This window comes from Sminthopsis crassicaudata, chromosome 1 (genome assembly GCF_048593235.1).
Source record: "Sminthopsis crassicaudata isolate SCR6 chromosome 1, ASM4859323v1, whole genome shotgun sequence".
Classification (NCBI taxonomy): Eukaryota; Metazoa; Chordata; class Mammalia; order Dasyuromorphia; family Dasyuridae; genus Sminthopsis; species Sminthopsis crassicaudata.
The window spans coordinates 217,405,828-217,427,442 of record NC_133617.1 but is presented as its reverse complement, the minus strand read 5'-3'; the positions used below and the strand labels follow the sequence as shown (position 1 = coordinate 217,427,442).

The following is a 21,615-nucleotide window of genomic DNA, read 5'->3' as shown; positions in this document are numbered from 1 at the left end:
ACATCTAAATATGCCCATGCAAACATGTGAGCAGAGAAATAACCCCGCATGTATATTTGATATATGACCTTTGGGGATTTTTGGTTGGGTATTTTTTTTTTTTTATATCTGCCATCAGAATAAAAGGGAATATTAAGTGACCATGTACAAATTTTTCCCAGTCACCTTTTTGATTATCATTGAAAACACTATGAGCATTCAGCTCACTCCAGATAGATTATTTTTAAAAGTATGAAACATTTAGTATGCCAAAAGCATCAGAAGTTAAATAAAGCAAAGGGACTGAAAACATTCACACCTGCTTCTTGGATGCAATCCAATTAGCTAGATGAGACTCTCTGTTCATTTAGCATGGGTTAGTCTAGACTTGAATTATGTAAATGTGTGTTTAATATTGATATACTGGCAAAGAGGTAATCCTACGGTATTTGAATTTTAGACATCTGGTAAAGCTTAGTCATTCAATTAAAGAGTATTTATTAAAAATACTCCAATCTTACTATGTGTAAAATACTGTGCTGGTCATTGACAGTACAAAATTAAAGAATGTTACAGTCCCCATTCTTAATGAGTTTATAGAATTTATGTCATTAGATATAGACTTATGTAGAATGCAAATAACAATAATTTCTAATTTTTAATATTCTTATGAAGGAGGTTTTTGGTTATATAGAATGAGATATTAATATTTATGGATACTTGTTTCCTACAAAAATGTCCTCTCAATCAGTATATCCAACCATGTACTTCGCTCTAACTCTAGTCTGTCATTTCCATTTGACAGCTGGACTAGATATTTCCACTTAATTGTCTCATTTAAGTGTCTCTTTGTAGAGAAGCAGTCAGCATCATGGTTAAGTAAATGACTCATTCTTAAATAAGAAACTGGGACTGCGAAGATAGGTGATGTTGCATCTGTGTCTCTGTGGAGTTGCTGCACAGTATATTTAAGGGAGTAGAAGAAAGGTTATTGTAGTTATCAGTGCATTTAATCATTTGCGCCATAAGCCAGAAGCTGACAAGGATGCTTCTGCTTTGTTAGGATTTCTTAAAGAGAAATTTCCATGACATGTTTTCCCCACATGTTAAAAATTAGCTATGACATGAAAGTGCTAGATATCCCTTCTCTTGTAGATTGGTGTTTTATGGTAGCATTTGTTATCGTTTCTATTGTAAAAGAGGTCAAGGTTTTCATAAGGGCTAAGTCTGTGATGAGAAGGTCTTTCTGAAGCAGTTTTAACTGTTGATAATATGTCATTTGTTCAGGACTCCACTCCACAAACATTTACTTAGAAGGATCATTTTAAAGATATGATCTTAGAGTCCAGGTATAAAAATCCTTTCATATTCAATAACTAAAACCAAATACAAAATATTTTGTTCAAAACACCTTCCTGTACAGACTTTCCTATTTCTGGAAGCCATTCAGGCTGAATCTCATGTAATTGTTTTCAGCTCCTTCCTTTCTTTTGTCTATCATATCCAGTTATTCATTATATCTTTTGAATTCCTCCTTCATAAAGTTTGTCTAACCCATTCCTTCTTTTCTATACCCATTACTACTACCCCAGGCTCAGTTCTTATTACTTCATGTCTACAATATTAAATAGCCTAAATATTCTCCTTGTCTCCAGGCTTTCTCATTCTCATCAATCCTATACTTCATCACCAAATAGTGCCCCTAAAGCATAGTTCTTATTGTGTTACTCCCCTGCTTAAAAAGTGGCTTTTTGCGGCCTCCTAGACAAAGCCCTCCAGAAACTTGCTATAATTTGCCTCACTGGTTTTATCTTCCCTTTTACAGAGTCTATATTCCTTGTTTATTGGATTTCTCACTTAGTCACAAACATGCCCTGTGCCTTCCTCCTGAGTTTTTTGCTTATAATATTATCTTTAGTGGGAAGGGATTCTACCTCAATCTCCATTTGTCTCCCTCTTACCTATTAAGAAAAAATTAAATACTGTGTAATTGTAATGACCAATTCTGACTTCATAGAAGAAATAAGAAAATGCTCCTCTATCTCTTCTTTGTGGAGCTATAGTACTTTGGGATTGGAACCTAATGTCAGATTTGGTCCATGTTTTAATTATTTTTACTGAACTACTTTTTTTCTTTCTTTTTTGTTTTAAGGAATGGTTTGTTGAGGAGTAGAAGGGCAGGATATATTTAGAGATTGAGGTGATATAAAAACAAAAGTAAAACCAAAACAAAAGAAATGCTAGCTATCACTCAAGGTCCAGCTCAACTATTATTTCCTCTGTTAAGTTGTCCCTGGAACTTTAATTAAAAATAATTATGCCTTCTTTTGAATTCCTATAATACATCATTTAGCTCATAAATTACTGGGGACAGCAAGGATTTTGGAGGTACATAATCCAGTATAATTTTCTCATTTCATAGATGTAGAAACTCACATCCAGAAATATCATGAAATTTCTCCAAGGTCATAGATTTGTATTATCTATCTATCTATCTATCCATCCATCTATCTATCTATCTATCTATCTATCTATCTATCTATCTATCTATCTATATGTGTGTGTGATATAATCTTTTGTTTGCCTAGATAAATGAAGGATATTGCTAGGATCTGAGCTTCATATAGCTTGGGGCCATTTCATAATTTCTTATATGCCTCATAATGTCTAGTTCAATTTAGTAAGTGTTCCATAAGTATTTGGTGATTGGTAGATTAAAGTTGGGACAACTCTTTAAATTGATTAGGTGAGGAGAAAACTTATTTTTTGAAGAGATTAAAAATACAAACAAAAAAAGCCAAACTCCTATGCATCTGTGATTATCATTAAAGTATCATAGAAAAGGTTTTAGGCAAATCATTTGTGTAAGAGTTTTCCAAATGGAAACTATTATATTCCAGATGCCATATTTCCAGAATATGTACTCTTTAAAATGGCTTCTTCCATTTTAAGTCTCTAATTTGCTGTAAAACATATTTAAGTTTAAATGCTATATTATTTAACCAATATGGCCACTTGATCATTATTTTAAAATTTAAAAATAAACTCATCTATGCTAATCCATTTGATGCCATGAGTCCAGCAGAATTCTAGGAATGCTATATGCTGACTGGAATACAAATGAGTAAGAACATGAGGATTTCTAAAGACATCTCTTTATTTCAAAATAGACTATGCAAATAGTAGATGTTAAGACTCTTTGGGGAATATTAGGCACCAAAATGTTGAGGAACTTTCTTTTTTATTAATTTTTATAATTATAACATTTTCTTTGACAGTACATATGCATAGGTAAATTTATTTATTTATTTTTTTACAACATTATCCCTTGTACTCCCTTCTGTTCCGAGTTTTTCCCCTCCTTCCCTCCACCCCTTCCCCTAGATGGCAGGCATTCCCATACATATTAAATATCTTATAGTATATCCTAGGTACAATATATATGTGCAGAACCGAATTTTGTTGTTGTTGTTGCAAAGGAAGGATTGTATTCGGAAGGTAAAAATAATCTGGGAAGAGAAACAAAACAAAACAAAACAAAACAAAACAAAAAAAACAAAACAAAACAAAAAAACAATGCTCACAGTTTACATCATTTCCTTTTCTGGATGTAGCTGATTCTGTCCATCATTGATCAATTGGAATTGGATTAGCTCTTGTTGAGGAACTTTCTTCAGAGTTTGGTATATTTTTATTTTTATCTCACTTGTATTTCCCAATATACCCTGATTTTACCTAGAGAACTATCCTTATAGCAGTATATATTTAAAAAAATCAGCAAAATTAATTAACACATTGACCAAATTCAATATTATATGCAGCATTCTATATTTTCTGCTAAAAAAAGCAATGTACATATTCCTTCTTTTAGAATCAAAGTGCCCATTTGTACTTTCACATCATTCTTTTTTAAAAATAAGCTTTTTATTTACATCATTTAAATATTATTTTATTTAATCATTTTTGTATTATCATAATTTCCCCCAGTGTTCCTCCCCCCTTCCTCCCAGAAAGCAAACTCAAATAACAAATATTATTTTTTCCAAGACAATAAGAGGAAAAATCAGCATAACTTATTATAAAGTCTAAAAAAATTCTCACCTCTGTAAAAAGGAATATAATGAAAATATCTTTTATATCTCTTCTTTGGCTCTGCCTACTTTATATCAGTTCATATGGATTTTTCCATACTTTCTTGTATTTATGATATTCAGCAATTCTTACAGTACAGTAATATTCTATTACATTTATATACCCTACTTTGTTTAGCCATTTCCCAGTTGATAGGTACTTATCTAACCTTAACCCTAACCCTAACCCTAAACCCTAACCCTAACCCTAACCCTAACCCTAACCCTAACCCTAACCCTAACCTTAACCCTAACCCTAACCCTAACCCTAACCCTAACCCTAACCCTAACCCTAACCTCTTCCCTCTCCCCCAATTTTCTGCTATCACATAAATCGATATTATAAATATTTTGGTGTCAATTTGATCTTTCTTCCTATCAATAGTATATTTGGAGATATAAACTTAGAAGTAGAATCTTTAGATTAAAAGTGAATTACATTTTAGTCCTTTTATTTGCATAATTCTAAATTGCTTTCCAAAATGATGTTTTACTGATTCTCAGCTCCAAAAACTATGCAGTAGTGTGCCTGTCTTTCCACAGCCCTCTCAACATTGACTAATCTCATCTCTTTTTATCTTTGCCAATTTGAAGGAAGTAAAATAAAACCTTAGAGTTGCTTTAAATTTTCTTTTCTCTTACTGTTAGTGATTGGAACATTTTCCTCATGTGGTTGTTAATAGTTTTTAACCATTGTTTTGAGAACTGCTTGTTCATATTCTTTGATAACTTATCTATTGGGGAAATGGCTTCCCCCCAATATATACACATGTATTAATTGTTCTTATATCTTGGATACCAAACCATTATTAGATAAGTTTGATATGAAAATCCCCCCCCAATTGACCATTTTCACTTTTATACTCCATGCACTAGTTTTGTTTGTATAGAATCTTTTTCAGTTTGATGAAATCTATATGATATATTTTATCATTTGTAATTGCCTCTGTCCCTTGGGGCAGAGAATATATGTAAGACAACATGTTTCAAATACATACACTATGCATGGCTATGAAAGATACATGATTTGCTTCTTTTCTAAGTTTTTAATATATAATCTTTAGTATTGAGATCACATATGTATTTAGAATATATTATGGGATATAGTATAAGATATTGCATAAACTTAATTTTTTTAGACTGCTTTCCAGTCTTCTTAGCAGTTTTTGATCAAATAAAGAGTTTATGTTTTACAATTTATTAAATACTAAGTTATTGAGTTCATTGTTTCTGATTTTTCCCTTGTCTAATTTGTTCCTTTAATCTATCTTTCTATTTTTTTTTTAAACCATTACCAATAGCTTTTGTGACTGTTGCTTTATAACATAATTTGAGGTCTGGAAAGATTATTCTTGGTTTGTTCCTGCCTCTTTTAATTATTTTCTTGACATTTTTTCACCTTTTATTTTTTTCAAGTGAGTTTTGTTATTATTAAGTTCTGTAAAGTATTCCTTTGATAATTTCATTAGCATAGTTCTAAAAGTTTAAGTTGGTAGTATTATAATTTTCTTCCAGTTATTTAAATTGTTCTTTATTTCCTTAAGGAACAGTTTGTGATTAAATTTATATAAATATTTTGTATATTTTTACCCCCAAATAGATTATTCCCCTTCTAATTCCCCCTCCCCTTCTCTTTGCCTCCAATTTTCCTGTTGGATGAAATGATTTTTGTACTTCTTTCTGTCTCTCTTTCTTCTTTCCCATGTTTGTACTTCAAAGTTTCTTTATAGCCAGGAATGCTGAGAAGGCTTGTGTTTCTTTAAAAATCAATTTTTGGGGGGGCAGCTAGGTGGTGCAGTGAATAGAACACCAGCCTTGAAGTCAGGAGGACCTGAGTTCAAATCTACCCTCAGACACTTAACACTTCCTAGCTGTGTGATCCTGGGCAAGTCACTTAACCCCAATTGCCTCAAAAAAAAAAAAATCATTTTCTCCCCTCTAGGATTATATTCAATTTTGCTGAGTAAATTACTCTGAGGTGTAAGCCTTGTACCCTTTGTCTTCTATAATATTGTATTCCACATTCTCTTAATTTTACATTGCTAGCTTTTAAATTATGTATTCTCTTAACTGGGGTTCTTTGATACTTAATTTCTTTCTTTTTGGCTGCTTCCAGTATTTTTAATTTGATTTGGGCATTCTATAATTTGACTATGATGTTGATGAAAAATTTCATTTTGGAGTTTCTTTCTGGAGGTGAACAGTGAATTCTTTCTATTTTCATTCTTGTCCTCTGGTTCCAATAGATCTGAGTAAATTTCTTGTAAGATTTCTTGAACTATTTTTAAGAAATAGTAATGATGTTCAACTAGTTCATTGGTTTTTTTTTTTTTTAATTTTTTTTTTTTATTATAGCTTTTTATTTACAAGATATATGCCTGGGTAATTTTTCAGCATTGACAGTTGCAAAACCTTTTGTTCCAATTTTTCCCCTCCTTCCCCCCACCCTCTCCCCCAGATGGCAGGTAGACCAATACATGTTAAATATGTTAAAGTATACGTTAAATACATGTATACATGTCCATACAGTTATTTTGTTGCACAAAAAGAATCGTAGTCCATTGATTTTTAATCTTTTTCTCCTTGATCTCTTCCACATAATAGTTTTTGTTATAAGATACTTTTTATTCTTTCTAATTTTTATTTTATTTTGTTTTAATATTTCTCATTGCCTCATGAAATTATTGGCTTCTTTTGGTCCATCTACATTTTCAGGAAATTTGTTGCAGGGGAAAATTTTGACCTCTTGTGCCAAGTTGTTAGTTCCCTTTCCATTTTTTTTCTTCCATAGTTCTCATTTCTTTTAAAAATTATTTCCTTAATGACTCTCATTCTATTTGGAAAAAATTCTTTTAAACACTTGAAAAAATCTTTTGCTTCATCTCGTAAGAATTTTAGTTGAATTTCTGCCCAAGATGTGCTTTTCTTAGAGGCATTGCTTGAAGATGTTTTTATAATCTTTTCACATTTAAAGTTATAAATTGGATTCATATTTTTCTCCACTTGTGTCTAATATTGCTTTTCATTTTCTGAATTAGAATTTTCTCTTCTCTCATCTTGCCTTTTTCTATGCTGACAGTACTTTGTCACATTTTATTTTAATTTACTTTAAGGCAAACCTATTAGCTAGTATGTATATTTATTACTTTTTTTATGCTTGATATTAGTCATGAAATTAATGCTTCTAAGGTACTCATTTTGGGTTCCCTCTTCAAAAGGCTTTTTATGTTATTGCCATATATATCTTGTCTTTTGGTGCCCCTCCCCTTTTTTTTTCTGTTGTGCCTTATTCTTAGAAATAACAATTCTGGAAATGATAGTGAACATGTATTTCTCCAAGGTAGAATTTTTCCTGTGTCCCTGACTATTATTACCATTTGCCTTCCTTGTGAAAATTTTTTTCTCCATTTGGCATGAAATCAACTCTTTGAATTCATATTCTTGGTTTTCTCATTGTAAGATGGAGATAATAGCAGTACCTACTTTTCAGAGTTGTATAAAATGAGATAATATTTGTAAAATGCTTTGAAAATATTAGTGTTAAAAATGTTGTTTTGCTATCTATATAGAGATAATTGAAGTCATGAAGCTTAATGAATAAATGAACAAATAAGATAGAAAAGAGAAGTGGACTCGAGAGATCCTTTTGACAATGGAAATGACATGGATAAAGAACTAGCAAAAGACAATGAGGAGGTGTCAGAAAGAATGAGAATGAGGACAGAGTAATGGGATGAAAATTTATGGAAGGGAATATCCTGGATGACAGGGTGATCAGTAGTGTTGAATGCTGACGAGAGATCAGGAAGAATGAGGATTGAGAAGAGCCCATTAGATTGGCAATTAAGAGAACACTGACAGTTTTGAAGAAAACAATTTCTGTTAAAATGATAAGGTTGAAAACCAGACTGTGGAGGGATATGGGTTTTAATAAATTTCAAACTATAGAGGGAGTGAGAAAGAAAAAAAAATTCAAGGTGAAAAGAAGTTTATCATGGATCAGGCACCCTAAATGACAAAATGGAAGAGGGGGAGATTTAGAGCAGGATATCATGACAGGCAGTGGGGATTAGAGGATATGAGTGGTAGTAGCTTTGAGGTGAGATAAATTTCTAAATAATTATAAATTTACTAACTAATGCAAAATAAGGGGATGCAAATCCTGGAAAACTTTATGTAAGTACACTTTGAAGTAAAGTTCTAAGGAGGACTTTAAAAAGGAAATAATAAGGGATATATAAGGGATTTATAATCTATATACATTCCTACATGAGAGGATGATTCTTGTAACAACTTCATAAGAACTTCTCATTAGTATACAGTTGGGAGTATATACAGACAGAAGGCACAGATATAAATTGAATATGAAAGGAAAATTAAGGGGTGAGAGAACAATATACTGGGAGAAAGGGAACGGGAGAGGTGCCATGGTGTAAATTATCTGCCCTAAAAGAAGCAAGAAAGGAGCAGGAGGAGGGGAGGGAGACTGAGCCAACTTTACTCTTATTAAAATTGGCTCAAAGAGGAAATAACATGCACATTCAATATAGATATAGACAGCTATCTTACCCTGCAGGAGAGTAGGAGGGTAAGGGGATGAGAAAAGGGGAGTGTGATAGAGAGAGTACAGTGAGTGGTCAAAAGCAAAACATTTTTGAGGGATGACAGGGTGAAAGGAGAGAGAGGAAGAATAGAATAAATGGGGAAAATACAGTTAGCAAAAGTAGTTATGAAAAGAATTTTGAAACAACTTTCTCTGATGAAGTCAAATACATTTGCCAAATATGTAGAAAACTGAGTCAAATTTATTTTAAAAAATTGATAAAAATTTGATAAATGACCAGAAGATACAAACTATTTCCAAAAGGGCTATAAAATCATGCATATTCTTTGACCTCACAATACCACTATTAGGCAAGAATGCCAAAAGAGATTAAAAATAAAAGGAAAATACCTATATACACAAAAACATTTATAGCAGCTATCTTTTCAGGACAAACAAACAAACAACTGAGTGGATGCACATCAATTGAGGAATGGCTGAATAAATTGTGGCATGTGATTATGATGGAATATTATTGTTCTATGGAAAATGATGAATGGATGCTCTTGGAAACACTTGGAAAGTCCTCCATGAGTTCAAGCAAAGTGAAATGTACTGTGTACAAAGTAATAACAATGTTGTGGAATTAGCTGTGAATGACTGCTATTTTTATAAATACAATGATCTTCTGAAGGACTCGGATGAAAAATGCTTTCCTCCCCCAAAAAACAAAAATCCTCAAGAAAAATAAATTTAGAGGGAAAAATAGTATGCTTCAATCTGAATTCAGACACAATTAGTTCTTTCTCTAGATAGCTTTTTTTTCTCCAAAAAAATATTAAATATATAAAAAAAAGAAAGATAAGGAAACTGAAACAGAGAAATTGTGACTTATCTAAGGTTATATAGGTACTAAAAAGTAGCATCAGAATTTGAACCTATGTCCTTCCCTTTCCTTTTCACAAGTTAATGTAGTGCCTCTGGCTAACCCCTACCGGTAGTCCATCAGAATGGTCATAGTGTCAGAGGAAATTCTTCAAAGTGCTGTTTTTGGAATATTATTTCTTTATACACAGTTTCACTTTCCAGCCTACCCCTCACACGCATGCTGGGGAGCTGGGATCTATCTTTAAAAATACATTTAGACTTATGTAGAGGAGATGGATGGAACTTCATTTGAATGGTAAATGATTGGAACTGCTTGAGTATAATCCTCTCCAATTCTGGGCTTTTCTATGCAAGCACTTAGAGTGAGAGGAAAGCTTCTATGAAGCATTTTGGACAATTTTTTTTTTTATTATGACTGAGCAAGGAGCAAGCTTTTAGAGGCCTAACTGGATTGATGATTTCCTTCTTTCTAACAACCATCATCTTTAAATCCTGTATGCTGAGGGAAGAAAAATTATGATTATTTCCCTTTTATCTTCCAAATCGCTTTGTACTTTGTAAAAATGTAAGATTAATGAAAAATAGTTTATTTGTTTTTGGGAGCATATCAGCAGAGGCAGAGTAGAGTGGGCTGAGAGTCTAATTTCTGTACTCTTCAAAGAAAGGCACTGAGACGAAGTTTGATACTCTACCCTCTAGTCCTCCAATCAGAGGAGAGAGGAGGCTGAAGGAGTTTGTGTCAATCTGGGCTTGAGTTAGCAGTATGGTGATGGGATTAAAGGTGATGAGTTTAATCTGAAAGGAACTTCTTGTTCTATAGAGTTGAAACTAGGCAGAATAGTAGATGCCAAGTGGAGTGATGAAGGAATATATATTTTAATAGATCATCTAGTATCGGCTTAAAGACCATAAAAAGTGAGGAATTTACAGACTAACTCATCCTAACAATGGGTCAAGTCACTAGACCACCCAACTCCCTAAAGTTTGAATTACATTTGATAAAACTAAGCTTCAAAAACAAGTGAAAGTAATGATTTAAAAAAAAAATTAAAAATTTTTAAAAATAGTTTTTATTTACCAGATATATGCATGGGCAATTTTACAACATTGACAATTGCCAAACCTTTTGTTCTAATTTTTTCCTTCCTTCCCCCCCCCATGGCAGGTTGACCAATACTTGTTCAATATGTTAAAGTATAAATTAAATACAATATATGTATCCATGTCCAAACAGTTGTTTTGCTATACAAAAAGAATCAGACTTTGAAATAGTGTACAATTAGCCTGTGAAGGAAGTAAAAAATGCAGACAGACAAAATTAGAGGGATTGGAAATTCTATGTAGTGGTTCATAGTCATCTCCAAGAGTTCTTTTGCTGGGTGTAGCTGGTTCAGTTCATTACTGCTCTATTGGGACTGATTTGATTCATCTCATTGTTGAAAATGGCTGCATTCATCAGAATTGATCATCACATAGTATTGTTGTTGAAGTATATAATGATATCCTGGTCTTGCTCATTTCACTCAGCATCAGTTCATGTAAGTCTCTCCAGGCCTTTCTGAAATCCTCCTGCTGATCATTTCTTACAGAACAATAATATTCCATAATATTTATATACCACAATTTATTCAGCATTCTCCAATTGATGGGCATCCATGTAGTTTCCAGTTTCTGGCCACTACAAAAAAGTAATGATTTTTAAGACTCCTTTCTCCAGTTCCCTGCTCCCTGCTTATTCTAATTCAATATCCCTTTAATTTTATTAGGGTTAGACTAATTTGTCATGGGCTTAAAGGTCAATGTCCTCACCAAACATGAGTCACAACTCAAAAAAAGCAGAATAACTAGAATATAAAGGAAAAAAGAAAATTACCTCATAGAATCGTTAGGCTCAAATATGTCATCTTTTAGTATTGGAAATTGTGAGATGTGCTTGTCAGAATTTTTCAGCTGATAAAAGTAGGATTTAGTTTTCCCTCTATATGTAAAGGACAAGTTAGCAGTAATAGCTGCTCTTTATTCTGGCAGCTGTAGCTGTTTTTCTTCTTAAAGCATTATTCCAAGTAGATAAATCTGATGGTCCAGTCAGTTAATTTCTTTAGGTCTTAAATGCCGTCCTGTATATAATGAGGAGTTAGACTAAGTGACCTCTGAAATCCCTAACAGCTCTAATGATGTCCTGTTCCATTCTATATCATAGAATTCAGAATAAATCTCCCCTTTGATGATGTTTAGGGCTTAGAAATTCTGAGTTTCTAAAACAGCTTGAGCAATGGCCAACCTATTTCTGAATGTTCTGGTCCTCAAAATAGGCATTTGTGGAATGCCCTATCATGATTTTGACCATATTAATAAATATTTATGGTTGATGGATTTTCTTTCTTCTATTCCTGGTCCCCTCGCTCCAGGTCCCCTAAAAATAATAGATTGGAAAGAGAAAAAAATTGAATGTGAGTCACTAACCAATTTAAGACTTGGGTGTAAGTCTTATTGGATATAAAATTATCCTTGGAGTCAGGGATAGCTCAAAGTCTGCCTCTGACACATACTGGTTGCTGTACCATAGGAAAGTTTTTTTTTTTTTTTTTTTTTTTTTTTTTTAACCTTTGACTGCCCTAGACAATTCCATAAGACTGGATTGTTTTTCCATCTGTATCTCAAACTGGCAAATACTAGAATTGTATTAACAAAGTCACAGGCTTGAGCCAAAGATTACTTTTAAAATGACTAATTTTTAAAAGACCAAAAATTCTTCTTGTTTCTTTATTTTCTCTTTGATGTGGTACCATAATAATCTACTGGTCAGAAAAGTAATTGTTTAAGACATATAATGAAATTGTAGCATGGCATAAGATGGTAAATCCCATTTAATCTTGCTGGATTTAGTCATTTAAATTAGAGAAAATTGTTTTTCTTTTGTTAATGAGTTTGGACCATTATAATGTCTATTGAAATTCCTTTGTAGTCTATTTCCAGATTTTTGATATTTTTGTCCTAGGTTGTCTTCTATCTGTTCTCTAACTTGATGAACTCATTGACTCCCAAGAGCTTAATTATCTCTATGCAGATGATTCCCATCCTTTCTCCCGAATGCTAATCTATCATCACCAATTGTCTATTGGGCATTTCAAACTAGATGTCCCATAGGAATTTATTCTTCATCATATCTAAAACACAGATCATTCTCTTTCTTTTCAAACCCATTACTTTATCCAACTCCCATATTTCTTTCAAGGATACTACTTAATTAGAATAAATTTAATCCCTTTTCATATGATATCTCTCCACCTATACCCACACCCACATACACACACATTTGTTATTGTTGTTAAGGCATTTCTGACTTCATTTTGCCATTTGGTGCTTTCTTGGCAAAGATATTATTAGAGTGGTTTGCCATTTCTTCAGTTTATTTTACATATGAAGTACAGAGGCAAACAAGGTTAAGTGACTTGCCCAGGGTTTCATAGCTAAGAAATGTCTGAACTGATTTGAAATTGGGAAGATCTTCCTGATTTTAAGTTCAACCCTTTATCCATTGAATCTCATGGATTGTTTACCTCTGTCTGGAGTAAACACTTATCTTAATGAGCTCATAAAGAAAACATTTTAAGGAAAGTTTGAATTTAAGTAAGAGATACTATATTTGACAAATAGAGGCAGGATAATGTGAGGATTACTAAATTATTGTTCTTGTTCTAGGTCTTAGATTTTGATCAATTTTGCCTTGAAGATGTTTAATTTGGTAAATACTTATACCTTGGTTGGTGCTAAAGTAACAGGCAAGGTGCAAATGTTCTTCCATCCTTCTCCATAGCCAAGGGATGAGGGACTGGGAAAATTAGAAAACCCTTTTATGTATTCTAAGGAAGCCACTTGCATTAACCAGAAACACAATGAATTCTTCATTTAAAGTGGGATTACCCACTGGCACAATATAAGATCTTAAAATAGTCATTATAAAAACCCCATTTCCCAAAAGAGAATAGTTGGGAAATTCTTTACTTGATTTAATAGTCATTTCATTTTGAAAAAGATGAATGAAACAGCAGAGAAAAGGGCTTTTTCTGGATCCTAACCTAATAATAAGTGAGGGTCTGGCTTCTGATACATCAATGATAAAAACCTTGGAAGGCAGTTAGCCCTTCATGATTATATAGTTCTTGTAAGATCATTAATTTAGAGTACTTGACAGTGCAATAGTTAGAGTCAGGTAAGAAGAAGAGTTCAAATCCTTCCTTAGACATTTACTAGCTGTTCAACTACAGGCAAATCACTCAGCCTCTTTGGGTGGGTCTGTTTCTTTAAGCTTAAAAGAAGGGAATTGGATAGAGCACCAGCTCTGAAGTCAGGAGGACCTGAGTTCAAATCTGACCTCAGACACTTAACACTTCCTGGCTGTGTGACCCTGGGCAAGTCACTTAACCCCAATTACCTCAGGGGAAAAAAAAAAAAGGGAATTGATCTAGGTGATTCCAGTTCTAATTCTATGATTCTGTGGAGCCCTTCCTCAGCAATTCATCTTCCACCTTCTTGCATTACTTCCCCCCCACCAAATTTGAGCCTAGTAGTGCTTTATATATAATAGATGGTTAATAAATACTTTGAGTTGAATTCAATTGGAGGAATGGAGTAGCAACAACTGAGAACTTCCTGGGCTCATTTTCTTGATCAAGGAGATTAGTTCTTCGACCAAGTAGGATTTGCAGTGTAGGAGAAGTAAGAGACAGAACCATAATATTGTTGTTCAGTCATATCCAACTCTTTGTGATCCCATTTGAGGTTTTCTTGGCAAAGATAGTTTGCCATTTCCTTCTCCTTATTTTACTGATGAGGAAACTGAAACAATCAAGCTTAAGTGGTTTGCCTACGGTTACATATCTAGTATGTTTCTGAGGCTGGAATTGAACTTGGACCTTTCTGACTCCAGGAATGGCTTTCTATCCACTGTTATAATGTGAAGGAATAAATCCAGACCTTGTTTCAACCATTACTGTGAGTTACATATAGTAAGTGGATCTAGAGAAGGGTATTGATTTCTAACAATGCCATATTTTTTGGGGGAAGTGGAGGGGGTAAGAGTAAGGGACCAGAAGGGACCTTTACAGCTCCTGTATAGGAATCTACAGGACTGTTTAGCTTCTGTAGCAATAGTTGGAAGAAGAGTAGTAGTTGTGATGATTTATGAACTTGAATATTAACCCTTTGTGCTTCTTTTCGCTGGTTTTTACAAAGCTTGCCCCATACTGGATCTCTTAGGGACCTACTTACTTGTCTACATAAGGGCTAAAAATCATTTTCCTTTTGTTGTGGAGACCAACGCATAAGCCAACTATTGATGTTGCTAAGAAACATCCTGGGAGAGCTCACAATCCAAAAATAGTAGGATTATTGAAAAACCCATAAGATTAAACTAGATCTTGGGTTGATGAGATATTTGTTTTTGGACCATGAATAGTCATTATAAAAACCACATTTCTCAAAAGACCATGAATAGCTTTAGCATTGATATTTCTTTATGGTTGAAATATTAAATATGTGAGTACATGTGAAAATAATACAAGGGGTTATTAATATGTTTTTTCCCCTTAGCAGTTTGAGTAATTCTTTTTGTTTCAGACTTTTAATAATAAGCTAATTATATACATTTATTTTAACATTTGACATATTCATAGAAATTTTATAATGCATTTCTGTTGACTAAAAACCACCATTTCTGTACTCCATTTATCTCCACCTATTGTAGCATTTCTGTGACAGAGCACCAGAAAAAAATACCCCTACTCCCTGGGAAAGTTAATTCACTCAGCTTTGGAATTCTTGCCAGGAATGATATTTATCAATTGTTAAGTGCGTGAAAACTTAATTAGTCCACTATATTTCGCCATCCCCAGACCACCAAACGTTATTATACTTCCATTCCATATAGATGTTTACTTTAGTCAGTTTACCATTTGATTTCTGGTCCATTTTCTATATTCTACATTGATTTATAAACCCAATTTATACTGTCATTTTAGTCTTGTTTTTTTGATTGTTCTATGGATCAACAAATTATTTCTGTGACTTCTCAGGCACTCCTCTCTGGCTGACACACACACACACACACACACACACAAACACACACACACACATACACATACATTTGCTTTTACTGGAATGTAGACTTCTTGATGTCGGATAGTTTCATTTTATTTAAATTTTTATTTTATTTTATTTTATTTTTTCTTAACTGTTTAGCATAGTGACTGGTATATATTTCTTTATTTTCTTTATTTCAAATGATGACATGACTATTTAGGATTGAATGTTAACATCTAAAGTAAAAGAGATTAGAAATATAAGTATTGAAAAAGTAAATAAAACAAAACATTTAACAAACTATTATTTAAGACTTCTATTTTGTCCCCAGATTTTGAGAGTGGGAAGGAAGGAGTACCATGAAATCGTTGGAACGGTTGTGTACATCATCTCAGAATAATGACCCATTCAAGAAGGTATTATGCTGCATATTAGCAAAGAAAGTAACCATATCAATAAAACCATGACTCCACGCAAAGGATGTTTGTTCAAAAAAGGAAAGAAAGAATGTTACTGAAATTAAAAAAAACAAAAGATTTCCTTCCCCTGCTTCTGCTGAACCCCCCCCCCCCAAACATTCCATGGGTGAACCAAACAGCTTCAAAATCAGTGCAGAGTTCAAAACTAGATACTCAAAAGGACAGAGAGAAAAATGCTTGAGTTTTATAATAAAGCCAAAGGTAACATCCAGGAAGCAAAATAAAGGCAATAGACCACAAAGCAGAGGAATGTGGTATTTCAACTAATTAGATGACAACTTTTTTCACAAAAAGGGAAGTCCAAGAGTATACCTCCCAATATGTTTTCAAACTAACTTACTGGTGGGTTTAGATAGCTTCGGATAAAAATTTCTCTTTTTTGGTTGCTGAGAAACAAAAATGAGACAATAATGTGAATCTAAAGTCAAAGAACCAAGATTTAATCAATCAGCAAACATTTTTCATTTATTGATAGCAAAATGGTCAAAAGACATACACGGGCAATTCTCAAAGGAAGAAATTCAAGTTATTAACAATTTTATTACCAATTGCTCTAAATTACAAATATTTAGAAAAATACAAATTAAAGCTTTTTTAAATTATAGCTTTTTATTTACATATACATGGGTAATTTTTCAACATTGACCCTTTCAAAACCTTCTGTTCCAACTTTTTTCTTCCTCCTATGTTAAATACAATATATGTATACATATTTATACAGTTATCTTGTACAAGATAAATCGGATTTAGAAAGAAAGTAAAAATAACCTAAGAAGGAAAACAAAAATGCAAACAAACAATAACAGAAAGAGTGGAAATGGTATGTTTTGGTCCACACTCATTTCCCAGTGCTCTTTCGATGGGTGTAGCTGAAATACAAATTAAGGTGACTTTGAAATTCTACCCTATATCTATCAAATTGGATATGATGAGAAAAGTGGAAAATGACAAATATTGGCAGCATTATAAGAAAACAGTTACCCTAGTACATTGAGAAATCAGCATTTTTAATCTGAAAGTATAAAATTTTTGGGAAATCAAGAGTATGACTATCCCCATGTGTGGCTGAAGTAGAACTGAGAAAGTCATAGGAGTTGAGGGGATTTAAGAAATTGAGAGATCAGGGTATTTGGAGGAACATCAGCACATATTGAATTTCTCACCATAAGGTCAGAGTTAGACAGAAGAGGAAGACTATGAACCAGATTTAGAACTCCTTGAGATAGGATGGAGGGGAGGAATAATAGGAAATACTTATTACTAGGATCTGAATTATATTATAAATTTGGAGAGAGTGAACTTCAAATTCACCTTCTGATTTTATTGTCTATGTAAAGTTAAGCAAGTAACATAGCCTTGCTGGATCTTGGATTTCTTATTCAAAAAATGAGTGGGGGTAAAGTAAATAACCCCCCAAGATTTCTTCTAGTTCTCCATCTATATTTTTTTAAATAAATTTAGAGTTTATTATTATCTAAGGAAGATCTTTGCTTACAAGATTTAAATTCTTCTGCAGTCTGATTTAGGCATAAAATCATGGAATAAAGTGATACATTGGACAGTTGTAGAAGAGAACTTCTTGTTTTTATTTCTCTCAACCAAACAGCCAATAGAGGGAAAATATTGCTGGGCTTCATGGAGAAAATAGTATTACAAAAGGGGTTTCAGAGATGGAAGTTTTCTGAGAACCATTGAGAGCTAATTGAATTTTAACAAGTTTGAAGAAAAGTGAGAAAGGAACAATAATAGCCTGTAGCTAATTTAGTAGGGAAAAAATGCCTTTTGGGAAGATTTTCTTTTTCTTTTTTTTTTTTTTAGTTTTGTGGAAGCTGCAGATGATGCATTTTTTATTATAGCTTTTTATTTACAAGATATATGCATGGGTAATTTTCCGCATTGACAGTTGCAAAACCTTTTGTTCCAGTTTCTCCCCTCCCTCCCTCCACCCCTTCCCCAGATGGCAGGTAGACCAATGCATGTTAAATATGTTAAAGTATAAGTTAAATACAATATATGTATACATGTGCATATAGTTATTTTGCTGCACAAAAAGAATTGGACTTTGATATAGTGTACAATTAGCCTGTGAAGGAAATAAAAAATGCAGGCGAACAAAAATAGAGTGATTGGGAATTCTATGTAGTGGTTCACACTCATTTTTGGTAAGATTTTGTTAAAGAAACTAGGAGGAGACTTTAAAAAAATCTTCAGTGTGTAATGAAGAAATAGCCATCCTTCATTGAAAAGTTTATTAATGGATCTGGGGAACTGCTCTACAACTGTAGACCACTAGGTGGTACCGGCAGCCCAATGGTTCATTACACACAGAAGCTACTCTAAAAAAGAATAAGTTGGTAGAAAGGAGGGAAGAACTGGAATAGGAGGGAAGACGGGAAAGGGGGAGGGAGGAGGAGTCTTAAGCTGAGCTCAGGAGAGTCAATAACTCTGTGAGTCTATATAAGGCAGCTGGAGTGGAGGTAATTGATGCTTTTGCTTTACAGATTTGAGAATTCCTGCCTTCCCTGGTGATGGCATCTTGTTCCAGGCAAACAACACAACCTATAGATTTGAGATGTCCTGAGAGAGCTGCAACTTCTAACAGCTGGGGGAGAAAGAGTGCTGTCTGGGAACAGAAGTAAGAGCTGAAGGAACAAGACTGGTAAATAGTTACAACATCTACTGATTTAAAAGTCTGTCGGGAGCAATGTGAACCCATTCTTAATTTGTAAGCATAGAAGGGTGTGAGCAGCAGCAAGCGTAGCTAAATGAATATTTCTTAAGCTGTTCTATAAGATATTTTTCTAGGCAATATGATTGATTAAACTCCCTTAGAAGGGGACATCTAATTATTCTGTACAGTATCTAACTTGTGATTGCAGTTAAATAATATTTATTGTGATCATTCTGAATAGAAAAAAATGTTGAAAATCTGAACACAGGAAAACTGTGCTTTGGGTTTAGAGGGCAAAGGGAGTGTTTGGATCACAATGGGCAGAAAGCAATTGTGTAACTGGGAGAATGAAGTTTCTAGGAGCTAGTATTTTTGTGCACTTTCTGGTTCATGTATTTTTATAGAATGATTAAAATGATTTCTCAAGAAATGCAAAAGTGAGAAAAGCTAATATTCAGTGAAGGAGAACAATTCTTAATTTCTCCCTCAATTTTCAAAATGCAGATGCCAATTTTTTTTTGTGGTGATAGAAAGGACCCCAAAGGGGAACATGATGAAGCTAATGAAATTATATTAATTATTACAATTGGGATTTAATCTGATTTGAGAAAGTCAGGATCAATGCTGAGAGAGCAGATGCACATCTATCATTCCTTTTAGGAAAGATGCACTTTCTTCAGACATTTATCTTTACCATAAAATCTAATAAACCTGAAAGATAGAGAGGAGAGAGAGAAGGGACAAAAAGGGAGCAAATCAGTTTTGTTTTTTATGATCTTATTTTTATTTATTTATTATTTTTTTTTTGTAAATGAGATGGAAATTAAAAAAAAAAAAAAAAAGTGGTACCAGGAATTCAAATTCCAGAAAACTTTATTATAGACATTATCAAGATTTTCAGGGATTTGATAAAGGAGATTATAGCTAGAAAGGAACTGTTAAACAAATTCCATTCTATTTGATTGTCTCTGTTGTCTTGAGCTTGTTTGTGTCATGTCACTCTTTTTGGTAGGGCTGTTCTGTTCTCTGGATCACATATTTGCTAATCTGTTTTACAGCAAATTCACCAGAAAGAAGAGAGTTACTTCCCCTCACGATGAACTCTTCTTTTTTTCTCCACATGTTGGATGTCAACTTTAGCTCTTTGAGGGGCAATATGTCTGGACCCATGATCAAGAGCAAATCTTCACCCTGTGAGCAAGTGGGTATAGCTGTTGAGGTGTTCCTGACTCTTGGTATCATCAGCCTCCTGGAGAATATTTTAGTCATCGGGGCCATAGTTAAGAATAAGAACTTGCACTCCCCCATGTATTTCTTTGTATGCAATTTGGCTGTTGCAGACATGCTAGTGAGTGTGTCCAATGCTTGGGAGACCATCACAATATACTTAATAAACAATAAGCATCTGGTGATGGAAGATGCTTTTGTGCGCCATATAGACAATGTGTTTGATTCAATGATCTGCATCTCTGTGGTGGCCTCCATGTGCAGTCTGTTGGCCATTGCAGTGGACAGGTATGTCACCATTTTCTATGCCCTGCGCTACCACAACATCATGACGGTGAAGCGATCAGGGCTCATCATTGCGTGCATCTGGGCCTTTTGCACCGGCTGTGGGATCATCTTCATTCTGTACTATGAGTCTACTTATGTGATCATTTGTCTCATTACCATGTTTTTCACCATGTTGTTCCTTATGGTATCTCTGTACATTCATATGTTTCTCCTGGCTAGGACTCATGTGAAACAGATTGCAGCCCTGTCTGGCTACAGTTCAGTCCGGCAGAGGATCAGCATGAAGGGGGCCATCACCCTGACAATGTTACTTGGTGTTTTCATTGTTTGCTGGGCTCCATTTTTCCTCCACCTCATCCTAATGATTTCTTGTCCCCAGAACCTTTACTGTATTTGCTTCATGTCCCATTTCAACATGTACCTCATCCTCATTATGTGTAACTCTGTGATTGACCCTCTGATCTATGCCTTCCGCAGTCAGGAGATGAGGAAGACCTTCAAGGAGATTATTTGTTGCTATGGACTAAGAATGACCTGTGGGTTCCCTGTCAAGTATTAAAAATATATTGTGTTTATTCTATCTGTTTTTCTCTCTCATTTTTGAACAAAGACATAATTGTTGCAGAGGAATATATAGTTTTATAGGCAGACAAGCTACAAGTCCAGCCACATAATAACCTTTTATTTATGGTCTCCTCCAAAATCAGATGCACATATAAGGTTTTTCCTCTGCTTTATTTAGAATGCTAATCAACCTTCAATAATTCATCTGTGCTAATCCATTTAGCATATTGTCTACTTCAAATTTCCAGATTCTAGGCTACTTCCTTCCCTTCGCTCCCTCTCTCTGTCTATGCCATTTCCCCAGATTCCTGTTGGTATTGTTTGCTTGGAGAATGAAAACTAACTTTAGCATCAACCTGAGCAAAACAGAATCAAGAAATTAAATCAGCTTCCTTGTAAAATAAAGAAACCAATCATGTAATACATTCTTAGTCCAAATCCAAAGGATTATAAGAAAAGTTTTATAAACCAGTAGGCTCTGTTTTCCCCCCCCCCCCCATTAATGTAAATAATTGAGAACTGATTACATTTTTCAAAAAGTGGTGTATTTTGGTACCTTATGTATTTTTTCTCTTTTGGAAATAATTCTATGACTGTTTAATGCTCATTAAGAATTAGACACATTTTCTAAGAGGGATAATTTGGTCCAATTTTGCCTTATTAATTGTCAACTTTGAAAAAAGTTTTTTTTTTTTTTTTTTTCCCCTCCATACCCCCAGTTTTGTGATTTTGGGTGTGTAGTCATTCATTAAATTCATGCCAGTG

General features: G+C 33.7%; 1 protein-coding gene across 1 annotated transcript; it reads left to right on the top strand.

Annotated features, from left to right (window-relative positions):
• Positions 1-18,583: 18,583 nt before the first annotated feature.
• Positions 18,584-20,866, top strand: MC5R (melanocortin 5 receptor). The gene is made up of 2 exons (XM_074274333.1): positions 18,584-18,759; positions 19,830-20,866. The coding sequence occupies exon 2, from the start codon at positions 19,868-19,870 to the stop codon at positions 20,843-20,845; it is 978 nt and encodes a 325-aa protein (XP_074130434.1). The 5' UTR covers positions 18,584-18,759; positions 19,830-19,867; the 3' UTR covers positions 20,846-20,866.
• Positions 20,867-21,615: the final 749 nt, after the last annotated feature.